The following is a 19,482-nucleotide window of genomic DNA, read 5'->3' as shown; positions in this document are numbered from 1 at the left end:
TTTGAAAAAGGTTCCTACGCTACTTTGCTCCAACTTTGGTCCTACTTCAGCCCATTGAGTATATTGAGTGTGAACCCAGCCTCAGGCCAGGTTCACACTTGTGCTCCCAAAGTCGAAGCATTTGTCGTTCCCTTTCGCATGACGTTTATAAATCAATGATTCCCTATGAGAGTGTTAGAATATTATTCCAAATTCATAATTCGGCACTTATAGGTGTTATAATATATTTATGGCAAGCTTGCAAAACATATTTGGTTTTATGATTAATCATAATAAATAGTATGTGTGAATGACCTTGATCAAGTGTTCAGTGAAACATATCCTCATCTAAAGCTGAGTTAGTAATACGTTTCTGATGTAGCCAATTTGAGTATGACATATATGGTATCTTAGTACAGAATGTCATGAGAAGACAAAAATAGACATGTGTCTATGTAGCCAAAGCAATGATACATTATGGATTATATCTTGTTAAAATAAGTTTAGAGTAGTCTCAGTCATGTTAATACATATTAGTATATAGTTACTTAATGTAAAGTTGATAATAGCTATTCATATTCTGTAAATGTATAGTTATGACATTATATGAACAGCACATGTCAAGTATGGAGTGTTACATGTGAGCTTGTCAATCAAGCTCCATATGACTCTCTGAGTTAGTATCTACTTTTGGATCGCACATTGCGGAAGTTAGCAGAAATGAATGTGTGCCATACAAGGTTCTAAGTTTGTGAGGTTATGACGTTCACATGTAGCATATAAGCCCATGTTTGATGGAGGACACTCACTGACACTCACACGGACACTCACTCACACTCAGACACCCACACACACACACACACACCCACTGAAGAAATAATGACATATTCACACAGAGACTGATGACTTGGGACAGCTGAATTCTGCCAGAAGTCTAAGAACGTCATTTCCTGTTTCTTCTTGAAGGACACACAAGACAGCGAGGCAGCAACCATTGAAACACACATGCTTTCATAAGCTTATTACAGCTTTATAACTATTCTATTTCATATATTTTTACCTACACTGAACTGAACTATTATACTTTTTACATTGTATATATGATGCCAACTGTGTGATAAATAAACTCACACTTTTTTAAGTCAGTTTGACTATCAATGCTATTGATTCGGAAACGCCTCTGAGATACAAGAATATAGACATAAATAATATTCTTACAGAGAGCCTTCTTAACTGGTCTGACACAAGTCAGACCGACTTTGAAAAAGGTTCCTGCACTACTTTGGTCCGACTTTGGTCCTACTTCAGCCTTTTGAATATCATTGAAGTCAGATCAAAGTCGGATCCTTGTCCTAACCATCCGACATGGTGATTACTGCAGCAGTAAAAGGAATTTATGTCACATTGGGATTGCTTTGATTGGTCAAAGGACAAGTCTGACTATCTCAAAATTGGAGCCAAATCTTATCTTGTTCATTCAAGTCAGATGGAAGTAGGACCGACATAGGATCAATGTCGCAGGGCAAAGTAGGATGACAGTTCTTTTGTGTTTCCTCAAGCCGCTTAGGCCGCTGTGCTAGTTGCAGGGGCCCCCTGGTTCCACTATTGGTTCTACTGAGACAACAGACCAGTGGATAGCCTCGACAGGATTCCGAGGAGAAAATACATCATTTTTTTCCCCTGTCCCTAACACTTTTTTTTTTTTTTTTTTTTTTTTGTACCCACTCCCGCTTTCTCAATTCTCACCTAGATGAGAATGACAATCACTTAGGCATGCTCCCTGCCCATTCCCCCAACCACAGCGCCGCATGATCTCACGCATGTGCAGTAGGGAGGTGACTGTGATTCCTTATGAAGGCTCACATATTCAAAATGGCACTGCCGACCTGCAGCGGTAAGAATAATGGGCACAGCGCTGGACACCAGGCACTGGTAAGTACCCCATTTTTAAAAGTCAGGAGATATATGTATGTGTGTGTGTGTGTATGTGTATGTGTATATGTATATATATATATATATATATATATATATATATATATATATATATATATATATATATATAAATATTTTTTATTATTATTATATATTTTTATTTATTTTTTGCCGTTCTGTGTTGTCATCTCTGATTATCAATGTTTTTTTTCTAAGGATGAGAAATGGAGCAAGGAGTTTGATCCCAAGCTGCAGGCTTTGCTTAGTGACCTAGAGGCTGGTCTAGGCAGTGTGCTGAGAAGGCCCGTCTCTAGCAGAGATGTGTCCAAGTCTGGTGGAGGAGACGACAGCCTGCAAGGTTTGTGTGAATTGCCTTTGTTAATTTATTATGTAAAAAATCCTGTGTAGATAGAAACGCATAAGATGTCAAAAGCTGACCTGTCTCAAAATGTAGAATGCCTCTGAATCCTTGATCATGCAATGATCATTAGCCTGGGGCGCAATTTACACAGAAAGTTATTTAGCCCAGGATTTGGTTTTATAGTGAACATGGACTTTGTCAGTTCAGCTGCTTATAATTTGCTTTTCTTCACTCCCCTGCTACTTCGCTTGCCCATGGTGGCAAAGAGAACTAGCACTATGTAAGCTGCAGGTCTCTCTCCATTCAGAGCTTACACGGAGCTAAGGAGTATTCCTGGGTCCTTGTGAAAGCATTGGTGTGTTATGATTGGCTGCTCACTGCGTTGTTGGAGGAAGGCTTCCTGTCCATGTTTCTACTAAAACTTGCCAACGATTTGCTAATGACTAAAACCAATGACCTTTTATACAGTTAACCACTCCCTCCTATTTAAAAAACAAAACAAAAAAACGATTCCTTTGTACTCTTCATTGGTTCTCATCTTGCCTATCTCGCCACACTTTCAGTAATACTTACAACTCTACCTCCTCCTCTACTCTTGGACCTCTCTTATTTTCAATCTACATCTCCTCCTTGGGTCAGATGATAGCCTCCCATGGCTTCCAGTACTATTTATATGCTGATGACACCAAAATATACACTATATTGCCAAAAGTATTGGGCCACCTGCCTTACACGCACATGAAATTTAATGACATCCCAGTCTTGGTCCGTAGGGTTCAATTTTGAGTTGGTCCACCCTTTGCAGCTATAACAGCTTCAACTCTTCTAGGAAGGCTGTCCACAAGGTTTAGGAGTGTGTCTATGGGAATGTTTGACATTCTGAAGTGCATTTGATGTATACGAGAAAGCCTGGCTCGTAGTCTCCGCTCTAATTCATCCAAAAGGTGCTCTATCGGGTTGCATTCAGGACTCTGTGCAGTCCAGTCACGTTCCTCCACCCTAAACTCGCCCATTCATGTCTTTATGGACCTTGCTTTGTGCACTAGTGTGCAGTCATGTTGGAAGGGGCCATCCCCAAACTGTTCCCACAAAGTTGGGAGCATGAAATTGTCCAAAATATCTTGGTATGCTGACACCTTAAGAGTTCTCTTCACTGGAACTAAGGGGCCAAGCTCAACCCCTGAAAAACAACCCCACACCATAATCCCCCCTCCACCAAATGTTTTGGACCAGTACACAAAGCAAAGTCCATAAAAACATGGATGAACGAGTTTGGGGTGGAGGAATTTGACTCGCTGTTGAAGCTGTTATAGCTGCAGTGAGTGAGCCAATGCAATATTGAATCTTATGGACTAAGACTAGGATGCCAATAAAGTTCATGTGCGTGCAGGCATCCTAATACTTTTGGCAATATAGTGCATCTCTCTACCCTTCAGGTCACTCAATCAGTCTCCTCACGAAATTACTAAAAAAAAATCTGTCTGAATGTCACACCACTTCCTCAAAGTCAGTCTATCCAAATCCGAGCTCATAATATTTTCTCCCCCACGTGCTCCTTCATCTAACTTCTCTGTTGAGATTGTTGGCACAACTATCACCCCTTCTCCGCATGCCAGGTTGCTAGGTGTAATCCTGGAATCTGAACTGTTCTTTCAGCCCTAAATCCAATCACTGTTCAAATCTTACCGCCTCAACATTTCCAAAATACGCCCCTTCCTAACCAGTGATGCCACAAAGCTTCTAATTCACTCCCTGGTCCTCTTCCACCTCGACTGTTGTGACTCTTCTTCATTAGATTACCTTTACATAGACTACTGTAGCCCACCTTTAGTCCATCATGAATGCTGCAGCCAGACTCATCAACATTACCTATCCCTCCATTGGCTTCCGCTCACCCAACAAAAAATTAAAAATACTAACAACAATTTACAAGCCATCCACAACTTGTCCCCCGGCTGCATCACTAACCTAGTCTCAAAATACCAACCTAATCGTTCTCTTTGCTCCCCCCAAGACCTCCTGCTCTCTAGCACCGTTGTTACCTCCAGGACCTCTCCAGATCTCCCTCATCCTCTGGAGCTCCTTAACCAAATCTGTCTGATGATCTCATACTTTGTCCACATGTAGGCAATCTCTTAAAACCCTTCTCTTCAGAGAAGCCTATTGTGCCCCCACCTAACAACTAAACTTTTATTTTCTCCATCAGCACACCCCCCCCCCCCCCACAGTTATTTTTTTTTTGTAGCACTTGACCATCCCTCTTAGATTGTAAGCTCTAACGAGCAGGGCCCTCTGATTCCTCCTGTATTGAATTGTATTGTAACTGCGATGTTTTCCCTCATTTTTTAAAGCACTTTGCAAACTGTTGCTGCTTTATAGATCCTGAATAATAGTGAAACTGCCCATTCTTGTCTTTGCTTCTAAGGGCCAAATGGAGCATTGTGGGGTGGCATGCCAGTTGACTTATGTCAGTTCTCAAAGATCTTATGCCGCGTACACACGTCGTAATGTCCAACAGAAAAAGTCAGACGGGAGCTTTTCATTGTATATTCCGATCATGTGTATGCCCCATCGGACTTTTTACTTAAAAAATTCTGACGGACCTAGCAAATGGAACATGTTCTAAATATTTCCAAAGGAAACCAATTTCTTTCGGGAAAACCGTTCATCTGTTTGCTGTTCTGATGGACCAAAAACAACGCATGCTCTGAAGCAAGTATGAGACGGAAACTATTGGCTACTGGCTATTGAACTTCCTTTTTCTAGTCCCGTCATACGTGTTGTACGTCACCGCATTCTTGACAGTCGGACTTTGGTGTGATCGTGTGTACGCAAGACAGTTTCAGCGGAATTCTGTCAGAACTCCATCTGAAAAACCTTCAGAGTTTATTCCGACGGGAAAACCAGTTACGTGTACAGGGCATAACAAGCCCTAAAATGGTTGCTGCCATATCTTGTCTTTGGCAGCACTGATGGGCACTGATAAGCACTGAAAGGTGGCACAGATAGGCAGCACTGATTGGCAGCACTGATGGGTACCGATAGACATTATACTAAATATCGTCATGCAGCATTAATGAACATCGACAGATTTCAGTTGAGCCCCAGCAAGCCGGTCCCCCCATGGACAATGTACCTGGCTGGTGAGGTACTTTCCCCACCCCTGCACTGATTGGCAGCACTGTTGAGCTCTGATTGGCAGCACTGATGGGTTCTAATAGGCAGTATTGGTTGGCAGCCCTGATGGTCACTGGCACTGATGGGCAGCACTGATGGGCACTGATAGGTCCTCCGCTACACTAACAAACATGGGGTGATTAGGGTGTGCCCAGGCACACCCTGTGCGCACGCCTAAGGATGGCACCATTCTGAAAGGTGCATTTAATTCCCCTTCAAATTCATAATTTTATTGCAGGCTAGGAAATAGAAGCAAATCTGTCTTGAATATTATAGTCAACGTCATTATTAGTTCTTTGCAGTTTTCAAAATTGGGCTTCATTGTGTTTTACCATTGAATGGAAATGTTTTTTTTTTCCCCTGTGTCTTCCAGGTATCATAACCCCCAGTGATGAGTTTAAGTTCTGGGCAGAAGTCGCAGAGAGCAGAAGTAAGCCTAACATCCGGGAAAGAGCGGGGCATTTTATGAATCTTTTTCAAACTATTGAAAAGGTATTCACTTTTTTTTTTCTCTGTGATGTTATCAAAATGTTTGTTATACTGAATGATTGGATGGCCACGCTTAAGGCTGAACTCTAGGCAGATATAAAATACACAATTTGATACAGATTTGCATTCATTAATATATCCACGCAATGGAATGGATAAGCAAAGTAGCTCCAACTTTTGCACCATGTTACATCTTACACCCATATTTAGAGTGTAACATGTAATATAGTGCAAATATGACATCCATGTAACAGCGTGTGAGGGGTTCTTATCCATACAGCTGTGTCATTCGTTCAAGGATCTGTGAATGAATGAACTAAAAGTCCTGTCTGTCACTGAGGCAGACAGATATGTAGTTCTCAATGGCACATGAATATAGGAATATAGTGGTTTCTGCACTTGTAGTCCGTTTACACAAAGTTCACAGCTCAGTACAGACATGGAGCTGGATAAAGAGTCTACAGGTGATTGACATCGCCCCCCATGGTCCACTGATCTTGGTTTGCTAACACAAGTTCCCTCTGCTCAAAGATGAGCCGCCAATGGCTATATGGTCTATGTAGTCTGGGGTGCGAGCCCAGTTGCACCTGTGTTAATCCAAGCAATGAAGATCTATGTGCACCCAACCAAAGATCCAACAATAGCCTTTTTTTGATAATCCATATAAGAACAGTACAGATGTACAGACAGGGGAGGGAAGAGGTTAAAGCATTTCACAATAGAGTAGTGCCTTTTCAAAACCAAAGTGCCCGCTGGACGAGAATTAACAAAAAAAAGCAAGAAAAAAACAAAAAACTTATTTCAGCTTTAAAATGTATTTTAAACAGCAGAGAACCAATCTATGTCAGAACACGAAGCTTTTTCATAGTATATACATTTGTACAACAGTGCCATCTAGTGATTAAAAGTGAAAATTGATTGAGAATCATTCATAGGCTTTTCTTAGCTGGATGCAAAATGGCAGTTCTATTTTTTTTACAGAAAGAAACAAGAGCTTTGACTGTAGTCCTGGTGAGGGTCAAAGCGTTGAAGGGTTATCATTAAACTAATGGGCTTCATGGAGACTTTGATTGAAATATAATGGAATGATCAGAGAAAATCTGTGAATAACTTATTTAAACACAATCTAATGTAATTAAGTGGGACAAAAAAAAGGAAAATAGGAGTTGGCAGTGGCTTTGACGATCAACCTGTTGCAGAAAAGTGTCGTCCTCCATTTTCAGGGAGTGCTTTACAAAAATAAATAAAAGTTGGCATGCAAAGTGTTACTAAACCCACAACAGTAAAATCAGTCTGTATTTGCAGTAAAGCATGCTTGTTATACTCACTGTGGAACCTAAGGGGTTAATCCTCTGCCTTGTGTAGGCTGTTTGATCCAATCTTTTCTGATTCTCCCCTTCCTCCACAGTCCCCAATATATTTCATGAAAATACGGAGCACATGTTCTGTTTGGTGTCTATTGCTAGAGAGTTTTTTTTTTTCTTGGAAGAGTGCATTTGATCAGCATAGGGCCAATAATCACTGTCCAGATAGAGGGTCAGGGGTTCTGCATCCTGATAGTACAGTCAGTGCAGAATGAAAACTCCTACAAGCTTTAACCAGAGACTGCTATGTACTGCTGACGAAAAAAGGTATTTAGCAGTTTATATTTACTAAAGTAATTGCATTTCCACGTTCTTTTACTGTGAGAGACCAGATATAGTGAATGCAGGGTCCTGGGTTTAGTAACACTTTAAGAAATCAAGTGCTGTAGTGTGTACCCTGCCCTCTTATATCCAGCAGTCTTATTCATTCTATACCTCTGTGGATTACAGCACATCTCTGCCTGTCAATATTATGGAGATGGTTAGGAGTGTTCTGTAGTGTTAACGCACTTCCTTACTTGGGGTAAGAACTTTGCTCTTCTGAGATGCAGTACAGTGAGTGTTGTCACCCTAGGATTGGCAGCTTGGTACTTGCAGGATCCACATGTTAAAATAAAGGAAAAAAGACATACAAAAAAAAAAAATGCAGCCACCACTTCTAAGGACTGATAAGATGTGGTATATAACATTTTTGAAAAATAGGAAATTGGGAGGAAGGTCTCCATAGGAGACCATCATTTGGTAGACCATGTAGATCTGGTACCTCATCCTGATTAATAATATACAAAATAATGGACCCTAACAAACTAAATATAAGGACTATAACAGTACCCATTTTTTGTAAAAACGATCAAAGTATTATATGATAAAAATTGCACATGTATACATATGGACAAAACATACAAACCACACAAAAGAGAGATGTAGGAAGACCATCCAATGTGTTTCAATTTTGAAGTTTTTGCCTATTAACCGTAAATGTTCTTGCTGAAACTTTTCCAGAAGCGGGTTACTTCCTGTGCTAGATGGTTTCGGTTATGTTTTATGTGCAGCTGTTGTGTGTTTTGCTGTTATGTATGCAATTTTTATCATATACTAAATTATCCTTCTATTTGTTAGGGTTCATTATTTTGTATATAAAATTTTTGGCCTTTGGTTTAGATACTCTAAACCAGCTTTTTAACTGGTTCCCGACCAGCGCACGCCGATGAACGTCGGCAGAATGGCAGGGGCAGGCAAATGGGCGTACCTGTACATCCCTTTAAATTTGCCGTCCTGCCATTCTGTGCTGGTCGGGTCCCCGTGAGTCTGGTCACGGGTCCCGCGGACTCGATCGCCGCGGGTATACCCGTGATTGTCTCATGGGGCGGCTGAACGAGGAAATGCCGTTGTAAACAGCATTTCCCCGTTCTGCCTAGCAACTAGTGACGCTGACCTCTGCTCCATGTGATTGGAGCATAGATCAGTGTTCACTAAATTAAAGCTCAGCCCCCAACTGTTAGTAACACACCCCTAGGAACACTTAACCCCTACACTGCCACCCACTGGTTAACCCCTTCACTGCCAGTGTCATTTACAGGAATCACTGCATTTATATAGCAGTGATTGCTGTATAAATGACAATGGTCCCAAAAATGTGTCAAAAATGTCCGATGTGTCCTCCATAATGCCGCAGTCACAATGAAAATCGCTGATCGCCGCCATTACTAGTAAAAAAAAAAAAATTATTAATAAAAATGCCATAAAACTATCCCCTATTTTGTAAACGCTATAACTTTTGCGCAAACCAATCAATAATCGCTTATTGCGATTTTTTTTTTTTTTTTCCTTTTTTTTTAACCAAAAATATGTAGAAGAATACGTATCGGCCTAAACTGAGGGGAAAAAAATGTTTTTTTCTTATATATTTTTGGGGGATATTTATTATAACAAAAAGGTAAAAAAAATGTGTTTTTCAAAATTGTCGCTCTATTTTTGTTTATAGCGCAAAAAATAAAAACCGCAGGGGTGATCAAATACCACCAAAAGAAAGCTCTATTTGTATAATACATATTGCACAGAGAAAACGATCATCTAGTTAGGGTTTAGGCAACCAAAATATTTCATTGTGGTCATTCTGATAGATCTTGTGCAGTTGATAATATAACTAATCTTGTGACGTTATGTTATGTCTATTTTGTTCCAGTATTATAATAGTCTGGATAATCTGCCCATGGCTGAGGTGGTGGAACTGGTAGAAACTACAAAGGAAGCGGTGGATGATGTGTGGAGACAAACGGAGCATGAGCCATATCCTGAGCACCGAATGAAGCACCTGTTGGAGATTATTGGTAAGTATAACGACACTGCATGGGTTTAATTACACAGTGAAATGCAGTTAAGTAATATACAGAATCAAGCAACTGGAAGGGGCCACATCTTTGAACAGGTCCTATGCAAGGATTCTTGTCTATACAGGCAAAGGTGCATTTTGCTGCTTGCCCCTCCTTGCCACCACCCCACTGTCCCCATCGGCCACCACCCCACTGTCCCCATCGGCCACCACGTGCCTGTAATGTGATGGGGCACAGTGTTAATGTTGTCACGCAACATTTGAAAATTTGAGCTGTGCTGAACGGCTACTAAACGGCAGTGTGTAATGAGTGGGTGGGGTGAGGCAAACTAAAACTTCCATGCTGCACCTAGTAGGAAAAGGGCAGAGTTGGAACGGAAAACCTTATTTTTTTTATTTTTATTTTCATTCCGTTCATGACGGAGGGTAAAACAAATCTTAATGCCTAAACAAAATTTTGCAACTTTGGCCTGAGTTTGTAAAAACTGTACATATCATCACAACTACTTGGTCTATCCAGGTGGATTATACATTGTTTTTTTGAGGACAAATTGGGCTTGCAATTATATTGTTATTGTTGTTATTATTATTATTATTTATTTTTTTTTTTTTCTGTATATTTCTTGCTGTTATCATAACTTCAGTATCTAAAGGGGAGAAGAGCTATTAATAAGTGATAAATAGTGACATGATTTCAGAAAGCAATGTGTCCATAAATATAACATAATAAACTCGATATCAGAAAAAAACAGTCCATGAAGTCAGAGGGGAAAAAAGAAAAAAAGTTCAATAATAAAGGTTTTTAATTTTTTTTGCAAATAAATGTGAAAAGTGTGGCATTTATTTGTATTCAGCCCCCTTTACTCTGATACCCCTAACTAAAACCTAGTGGAACCAATTGCCTTCAGAAGTCACCTAAATCGTAAATGGAGTCCACCTGTGTATAATTCTATCTCAGTATAAATACAGCTGTTCTGTGAAGGCCTCAGAGGTTTGTTAGAGAACCTTAGTGAACAAACAGCATTGTGAAGGCCAAGGAACACAGACAGGTCAGGGATAAAGTTGTGGAGAAGTTTAAAGCAGGGTAAGGTTATAAAAAAAAATATCCCAAGCTTTGAACATCTCACGGTGCACTGTTCAATCCATTATCTGAAAATGGAAAAGCATGGCACAACTGCAAACCTACCAAGCCACGGCTGTCCATCTAAACTGACAAGCTGGGCAAGGAAAAGATTCATCTGAGAAGCAGCCAAGAGGACCATGGTAACTCTGGAGGAGCTGCAGAGATCCACAGCTCAGGTGGGAGAATCTGTCCACAGGACAACTATTAGTTGTACACTCCACAAATCTGGCCTTTATAGAAGAGTGGCAAGAAGAAAGCCATTGTTGAAAGAAGAGACTGAATACAAATGCACTCCACACTTTTCACATATTTATTTGTAAAAAAAATGTTTTCCCACTTCACAATTATGTGCCACTTTGTGTTGGTCTATCACATCACAACACAAAATCCCAATAAAATACATTTTGATGTTTTTGGTTGTAACATGACAGTGTGGAAAATTTCAAGGGGTATTTTATCTAAAACCACTTTCTAGATTGCTATTTTCAGGACCCCTTTTGATGTTTATTGGCTCCACATCCCTCAGTGCAAGGTTTTCGAATACCAGCACTGAGGGAGATGGTTTTCCTAGGGGTTAAAAAGAGAAGCATTGAGAGTGGTATGTACATACCCATTTCTCTCAATGTTACATGTTTGAGTAGGGTTAGAAACTATATCTTTTGATGTTCAATTTCCTGATATATCTTTGAATGTCCATAAAGGTATCGAATTTATTCAGTGTCTTTTGGGGGGGGGGGGAGCAATTTTAAACCACGATTCCGCACCTATTTTTCTTCAGTAGTGAATGTGGCTTTGGACAGGTTAAATATTCCCACATCTTTTAAACCTACCTTTTTTTTTTTATGGACCATGTATGCCTCCCCCCTTTGGGGCCTCTCTAGGTTCTATGCCCTTCTTTTTTTTTTTACCTTCATTGTCTCTGGGAAAAACCCCCCGATTGGTAACCTCCCTCTTGGTTATAGTCTTGTTGATAGTAATTAGATCCCGAGTTAGTATAAGAATTATATTGATTTTGTCTGTGGTTTACATTAAAGTTTCTTTCCCTATCCCAACTCCTGTTCAGAGTATTAAGCGGCTGGCGGGTAATTACCCTATTTATAGGAGGGAGAGTCCATGATTTCACCCTCCAAATGTCACTTTAAACACTAATCCAACCAATATGTATAAAAGAACTACAAACATTAATGGGGCTTTTGAGGAAGGTATCCTAAATAAAAAAAAAAAGAGATTGTATATCATTCCAATGGCCGCACATTTATCAGTTTATATATTTTCTTCCGAAGGTACATAGAAATCTAGTTAAGCCGCCGGGATGCCCCATCATTAGTGGCATTGATTCCCCCACCTCTAGAATTGGGAAATATGTAGATGAATATTTGCAGCCACTTGTGTCTAAGATGCCTTCGTATTTGAAGGACACTTCCCATACTTTAAATTTGATATAGGATATCCATGGAAAAAGAGTTATATTATGGCCCCAGCAGATGTGGCATCCTTGTATACGATTATTTCCCATCAACAGGGTTTGGAGGCAGTAAAATGTTATTTGGATGTAGATGTTCCCTTACCGGTTAAACAAAGGGACTTCATTTTGACCCTTCTGGATTTTGCTATGCTTCTTTGGTTTGGTGGTTCTTTTTATTCAGAGTAGCAATGGGAGCCAAGTTTGCCCCCAACTTGGCGAATTTATTCATGGCCAAATGGGTGGAAGATATCATCATGAGTGATCGCCCACCTCAGCTGATTTTTTTTTTTTTTTTTGGTGGAGAGATGGCGACCAGCTCTCTTTCAATATGTATTTACAGGGATAGAATTTGAATAATGGGACATCAAGTTAGATTGCACTGCTAGTAACAGGCAAATTTCCTTTCTGAATCTAAACCTGATCATTAGGGATAAGAAGATACCTACTACCACACATTTTAAGGAAACTGATTGTAATGGATTCATTCCAGTTGATAGTTATCGTCATGCTTCTTGGCTAAAAGCAATGTATGCGCTTGAGGCAAAATTGCTCTCTTGCAGGCAATTTTCTTCTGCAGGCTCAGGAACTGAAATCCAAGTTCATGGACAGGGGTTATGATGAAAATGACCTAATGTCTACTATCAGGGAAGTTGCCCTTATTAATGGGAGATATTTGCTTAGTAATAAATGTAGAGATAATCCTAATGAGTCTTTTAAAAGTTATTTTATTACTACTTTTTCTACTCCACATTATGTTTTAAAAATAGTTTTTCAGAAGCACTGGCCGGTTCTCAAAAATGACAGTGTACTGGGACCTTTATTTCCAGAACAGCTTTGTGTTATTTTCAGAGGTGTACCATCATTAGGACATAGAATTCCTCACAATGTGATCGACCAGCGAAGACCATATTTTTTCACGATTTAAGTTTTTTTTTTCCCATGTCACAGATGTAACATCTGCGCACTTAATTTTTTTAAAGGGAGAAGAATATAAAGTTTTTGGTCCCAACAAACTGGATGAATATACCATCAATTCCTTAATTTCTTGTTCCACTAAAAAAGTGGTTTACATGTTGCAATGTAAATGTGGGAAACAATATGTGGTTCGAACTATTAGAGCTTTGCAAGTTAGACTAGGTGAACATGTTGGTAACATCAAAAAGGGTTTCCCTAGTCACAATGTGTCTAAACACTATGACAAAAGCCATCAGAGGAACCCTAATAATACCTTGTTTGTTGCCATTGATAAATTTACCCCAAGTGAGAAGAGAAATCTCTCTTGTGTGGAGACACGCTGGATATACTACCTAAAATCTTATGTCCTTTTTGGACTAAATGTCCAGTGGGACGTAAATAGTTTTATTAATAATAATTGATGTTTGGAATTTTTAACACAATTTTTCTTTTATATTATATCCTTTTTATAATTTTAAAATTAATTTATTCAAATGTTCAAATATTTATCTATGTTCTCCCTTTTTTTTTTTTTTTTGCATAATCTTGTGCTGTGATACTGTGGAGTGCTGTACCTCTTTGGTGCATGGACCCTGCTATATATATTTTTTCCGTCAGTACCATTTTAATTTTTGTTATTATTTTTTTTCTTTTCTTTTTATCACCACTAGATGGCATCTGGATATGTACCTTACTTCGTTATGGTGGATAGGTTGTTTTTGATTTATTCCTGATGCATAAATTATATTTTTATATGAATGTCCCTCTTGTGTTTGTTATAATCTTGTATATTTTGTCCTTTTTATTATTTGGATGGTGGTTGTGTTTTTCTCCTGTCGATTTGGAGAAGCCTCACCATTTTTTGCCCTTTAGCCGACTGGTTCCCCCTTCGCCCCTCTCTTTGTAGTATTTATAGCGTGGTGCACGTCTGGTAACCACGCCCCTGACGACCTAAACCATATGACAAAACGCGTTGGGTGGGACCAGACGTGACGTCACCATGCTTCTCCGGCCGCTCGTACTATGCTTATGGCCATCGCTGTAGCCTTGTATATATGATTATATGCTCGTTTTTACATATGGACTTGTGAGTGCATCTCTATTCGTACAATAAATCGCCTTTCTTACAGTATTATGCTATGGTCTTTTATATTTATTTGTATGCATTAATCAGGAATGAAATCCTGAATTGGAGCACGTCAGGACCACCGATACCACTGTGGATGTATTTTGGGAAAGTTATTTCCCTGTAGCTTGTTTGGCCCCATTAGTTTGGAGGCCAATACCATCTGGTATAATTTATATAAATCAGATATCATTATATAACAATAACATGTAATAAAAACTTTCAGCCATTGTCATATCCAGAGGACATACATACAACACGTAAGTACAACTACCTTGTCGGCATGAGATTATCCCCACATGGAGATCTCCAAGATAATCGTCAATCACAATGTAGATAGAGAGAGGCAGATTCTAACAATGCTAGTAACCATATACTGGGCTGTAATGGTCACTATAGTGGTCTAAATTAGTACCAGGAGATGCCATATTCAAGATTAAAAGTGATATAGGTATATACAGAAGCATACTTGATAGCACAGAAGTATAGATATCACTTCATACACTTCATGTTATTGTTATATAATATCTGATTGATTTGATTTGTTTTATATAGTGAGACCTGTTTTTTTTCAACTACCCCCAAGTGTGTCCTAATGAAGCAAAATGGTGAAACGCGTTGACACACAAGGGCTCACTGCTGTCTATTTGGTGCCAACTTTCTGTTCACATCATATACTCACAACCATCATGTGTTTATTGTATGTTTTTAATTCTTTTTCTACTTGACTTGTCTGTTATGGCTCATTGTTAATAAAGTATCAATTCTACTATACTCTCATCCATTTTGCCTATAAAGTTCGATCCAGTGTCCTTTTGGCTCTCAATTTTTAGACAGTTTTATAATGGGGAAAGCAAAGGGACTGGCAGGAACACCAGGGCTTTTATACTAAGGAAGCAATGCAAAGAAATACAAAGAGAACAGGATACTTTCTCATACAAGTACATGGTACAGCAGGCACATATCAGGAATAAGAAATGCAGAGGTAACAAACACTTAAAACGAAACTGTGAAGTTTCCGGTATAGAAAGGCAGATACCCCTGTGATTAGTGATCCTGAAGAAACACTTGCTAATCTGTCTTGGCAGTGTAGGTTTATTGTTTCTGGACTTCTGCTACAAATGGAAATTAACCGTGTATGCCTAATGCAGTCAAAAATTCCAGCATGTCTTCTCTGATTAATTCTTTCAGACCCTGTGCTTCATTTTTACACTCGGGGTGGCCTGGCCATTTTTGCAATTTTTCCCTTACAGCTTTCAGAGTTTGTTAAAGACCCCCAAACCATATATTTACTGAAAGCACATGACCAGTAGAATACAGATAAGGTGTTACTGATTTTTAGGGCACAATGATAATTGCGCATATGTTTATCAAAACAATATTTAAAAAAGAAATAGTACATTTTACAAAATTCCTACTAGATCTAAAAGCTTAACCTATATTGAGTTAGAAAATAACAAGTATTTGCAATTTTTAAATGACACCTTATTGCAAAATGATAAAAACTGAACGTACGCAAAAATGTAATTAACTACATTTCTCCAAAAATCTTAAGATTTTCATTGTTCCCATACAGCTTTCAGAGTTTGTTAAAGACCCCCCCCCCCCCCCCCCAAACCATATATTTTCTGAAAGCATAGAACCTGTAGATAAAAAAAAAAAAAGAGCTACTTATTTTTAAGGCCCCACTAAATTTGTGCACAATATATTTGCTAAAAATCATTTTTAGCAGATATAAACACAGCAAATTTAATTAAATTCCTACTAAATTCCTACTATATATATATATATATATATATATATATATATATATATATATATATATATATATATATATAAAGCTTAACCTGTTTTGAGGTAATAAATAACAAATATTTGTATAGGTTAAATTACGCCTTTTTGAGAAATAATAAAATTCAGACGTACGCAAAAATTTCTCTAAAAATCTGGAGGTGTTCCTTTTTCACGTACATACATTATTCAGAGTACTAAAAGACCCCCCCCCCCCCCAACCATATATTTTCTGAAAGGACACGGCCAGAATAAAAGAAGGTGCTACTGATTTTTAAGGCACAGCAATATTTGCACAAATATTTATCCAAACAATATTTTCACTAAAAAGACACTAAAATCATTAATCGTGGATTCATACATGGCAAAATATACAAAATTCCTGCTAAATTCCTAGCAAATATAAAAGTTAAAACTGTATTGAGTTGTACATTTTAAAGCGGAGTTCTATCCATATAAAAGTCAGCAGCTACAAAAAGTGTACCTGCTGAATTTTAATAATCTGACACTCGCCTGTCCCACAGTCCAGCGATGGGGGCGAATGAAGCCTCGCTCCTCTCCCCCCTCCTCTCCTTGGTGCCGGCATTGTGACTGTGGGCGCTTGGCTGTGGCTTTACAGCCGTGCACGTACTGCGCATGCGTGAGCCGCGTTGCTTGCTGTGATTGGCCGGGCAATCTTCTGGGACCTGTGACGTGTCCCAGAAGATTGCATGGAGGGAGAGGGGAGAGATGAACTTCCTTCCGGCTCCACGGAGCCCCGGGAGGAAGTGTGAGCTGGATGCCCCTAAAAAGGGGGTATCCGGTGCCCCCAAAAAATTACATGCTAGTTGTGGCTTGTCAGGGGGTCACCTTCACTTAAAGTGGAAGTTTAATTTTTGGCTTTAAATTGCACCTTTTTGTGAAATGGTGAAAACTTGAAGGTACACAAAACTGTAAATAAAAACAATTTACTCAAACTTCGGAGGTTGCCATTTTTCACTTACAGGTTTCAGAATTTTAAAAGACCCCTCAAACAAACTAGATATTTTTTGAAAGCACGTGACCTGTAGAATAAAAGAGTGGTACAGATTTTTTTGGGCCCTGCAATAGTGGAATGTTCATCATATCGCTATTTTCACTAAAAGTACAATACATTCATTGATGGTACACATAAACACAACATAACTTACAAAATTCCTGCTAAATTACTACAAAAGCATCGTTCACATATGGCATACTAAAATGTATGCCCATGGAGGACCATGGGGGGGAGGGGGCATGTTTACCCGCACGGGGATGCACAGGTGTTCCATGCATCCCTGTACAGGCAGTCCCATCTATGGCAATTTGGATGCAACGGCTGCACAGGCATAGCTGCTGTTCCCAATCTGACATCTGTGTGAGTGCTTTACCCTGAACGCAGACCTGTAAGCTCAGGGACATAAATGCGGACCTACATGGATGTAAAATTGGGAGCAATGGCTCTGTTTGTGCAGGTGCTACATCCCAAATTACATCAATGGGACTGCCTGCACAGAGATGCATGGAACACCTGTGCATCACTGTAAAGGTACGCTGTGTATGCACTGTGTGAACAAGGCCGAGGGTCACTTTCACACAAGCAGACCAATCGGATCTGCCTGTCCGTTTTTCAAGCGGGCCCAATCAGACAACCCATTGTTCTCTATGGAGAAGTTTGTGTAAATGTACATGTCTGTTTACACCCGCTTGCATCCAATCTGATCTGCTAAAAACAGACGGATGAGGATCCCATTCCCCATCCATCTATAGCAGACCGGATGGTATCCGATTAGAAATAGACAGGCAGTACGTTTCCATCTGACTGCCCCATAGAAAACAGTGGGCTGTGTCCGTGTCTGCTTTGTACCAGCACAGCGGGCGCTAGCCTGTCACCCGCCTGCTCAGCAAGAATCAGCAGACAGATCCCCCTCTGAGCAGGCGGATCTGCTTGACAGGGTCCACTCCATGTAACAGGGGTCTTACCAGGAGCGGTCGGTCCATTGAGGGTGCAGGGGCACCGCCCCCCTGCAGGGATCTGGACTCATATGTTTGTATGATTTCATTTTCATTTTTTTTTTTTTAAAAGGTTGGGCTCAAGGCGCAGAGTGCCCCAAACCCACCAACTTGTGACAATAGTGAATTATTATTCACTGTTGTCTTCCGGCTTCTCCCAGCCAACCCGATCAACCTCCTGTCTTGATTGGCCGGGAGAAGCCGGAAGACATGGGGGGGTGAGCGTGGGAGAGGGGGAGACCGTCACCTTGGAGAGGCTGAGTGCGGGCGGTCCTGGGGGTTTGCCGTCCCCCAAAAAAGTCACTGGGTCTTACTATGTTTTGTTGGTTTTTTTGTTTGTACCTTTTTAAAAAAAATGTTTTATATTTTTAAATGGTTTTTGCTCAGATATCAGAGGTCTAAACAGACCCTCATTACTTTTTTTTTTTTCTTGAGACAGAGAAATTCTGAAATAAAGGAATCTGTATAGAGATTCCTCATTCATTCATAAAATGACAGTCTGATACATGGTAACACTCACGGTTTACTATATATCAGCTGTGTATAGGAGCGATCTATAGTGAACATCTACACATGTTTACCAAGCCCCAACTTCACCCCACCCGCACCGCTATTCCCCCGCGCTCCCCAGCCTGAGAGATCGCCGGGGCTTAGTGCAGGCAGAAGCTGCAGGAGGGAAGGAGGGATGCTGCTCTGAGCAGTGATGGGTCCGGGGTGCGGGGGCACGCAGCATGGGGGCAGGCATGCAGCACCTGAAGCCGGCGGAAGTGGCAGAGGAGGGATGCTAGTTAATGATGGTAGGTGCAGGGGGTCAGTTTGGGTGGAGGGGGATAATCTGTGCTAAGGGGGGTGAAGTGGATTGGAAAGGAGAGTGGGGAGGGGGTAGTTTTAGGTGGAAGGAGGTGGAGAAGCAGGGGAAAGGGAAGTGGTGGCATGGGTGTGGGGGAGCGGTCACATTTGAGGTTAATAACTCTGATCAACGAGTTGTAATCTACTGATCCGAGTTCTAGAACTGTTCAGCAGAGTCTGCTGAACAATTCTGCTATATGTTTATGGTCATTGAAGTGACCATGTGCTTATAGGAGAGGGAGAAATGAGGTCCGTACGGTGTAGGTACAGGCACTTCTGTAGGTCCATATATAGCGTACCGACCTGGTAGTGAAAGGGTTAAACCTTAAGGGACATATGAGGTTGGTAGTTCTACAAAAGGTTCTATCAGGTTATAGAGTAACTCTGTAAAGTGTACAAGAACACAATAAGTTTGACATAATGTGAAATATTATGGTCATTACTATAGCTTTTATCCAATGCACTGGTCTCAAGTAGTCTGACTATACTGACAGCTTTCCTGTTGCCTCGCATTGATTTAGGCATAC

The 19,482-nt window shown here is 40.1% G+C and overlaps 1 protein-coding gene across 3 annotated transcripts in view; it reads left to right on the top strand.

Moving 5' to 3' along the window:
- The window catches only part of DYNC2H1 (dynein cytoplasmic 2 heavy chain 1), a 694,454-nt gene that overhangs the window by 14,116 nt on the left and 660,856 nt on the right, over positions 1 to 19,482 (top strand). For all 3 annotated transcript variants that reach the window (XM_077484358.1, XM_077484357.1, XM_077484356.1), the window contains exons 3-5: positions 2,128 to 2,269; positions 5,823 to 5,941; positions 9,488 to 9,632. In XM_077484358.1, the coding sequence (XP_077340484.1) occupies positions 2,128 to 2,269; positions 5,823 to 5,941; positions 9,488 to 9,632 (406 nt within the window). The remainder of the gene's footprint in view (positions 1 to 2,127; positions 2,270 to 5,822; positions 5,942 to 9,487; positions 9,633 to 19,482) is intronic.

The sequence above is a fragment of the Lithobates pipiens genome, unplaced genomic scaffold (assembly GCF_037356315.1).
Source record: "Lithobates pipiens isolate NorthernLeopardFrog02 unplaced genomic scaffold, aLitPip1_a1.2 Scaffold_16, whole genome shotgun sequence".
NCBI classification, from domain to species: Eukaryota; Metazoa; Chordata; class Amphibia; order Anura; family Ranidae; genus Lithobates; species Lithobates pipiens.
The sequence above is the reverse complement of the archived record's forward strand: the minus strand, read 5'-3'. Positions and strand labels throughout refer to the sequence as shown.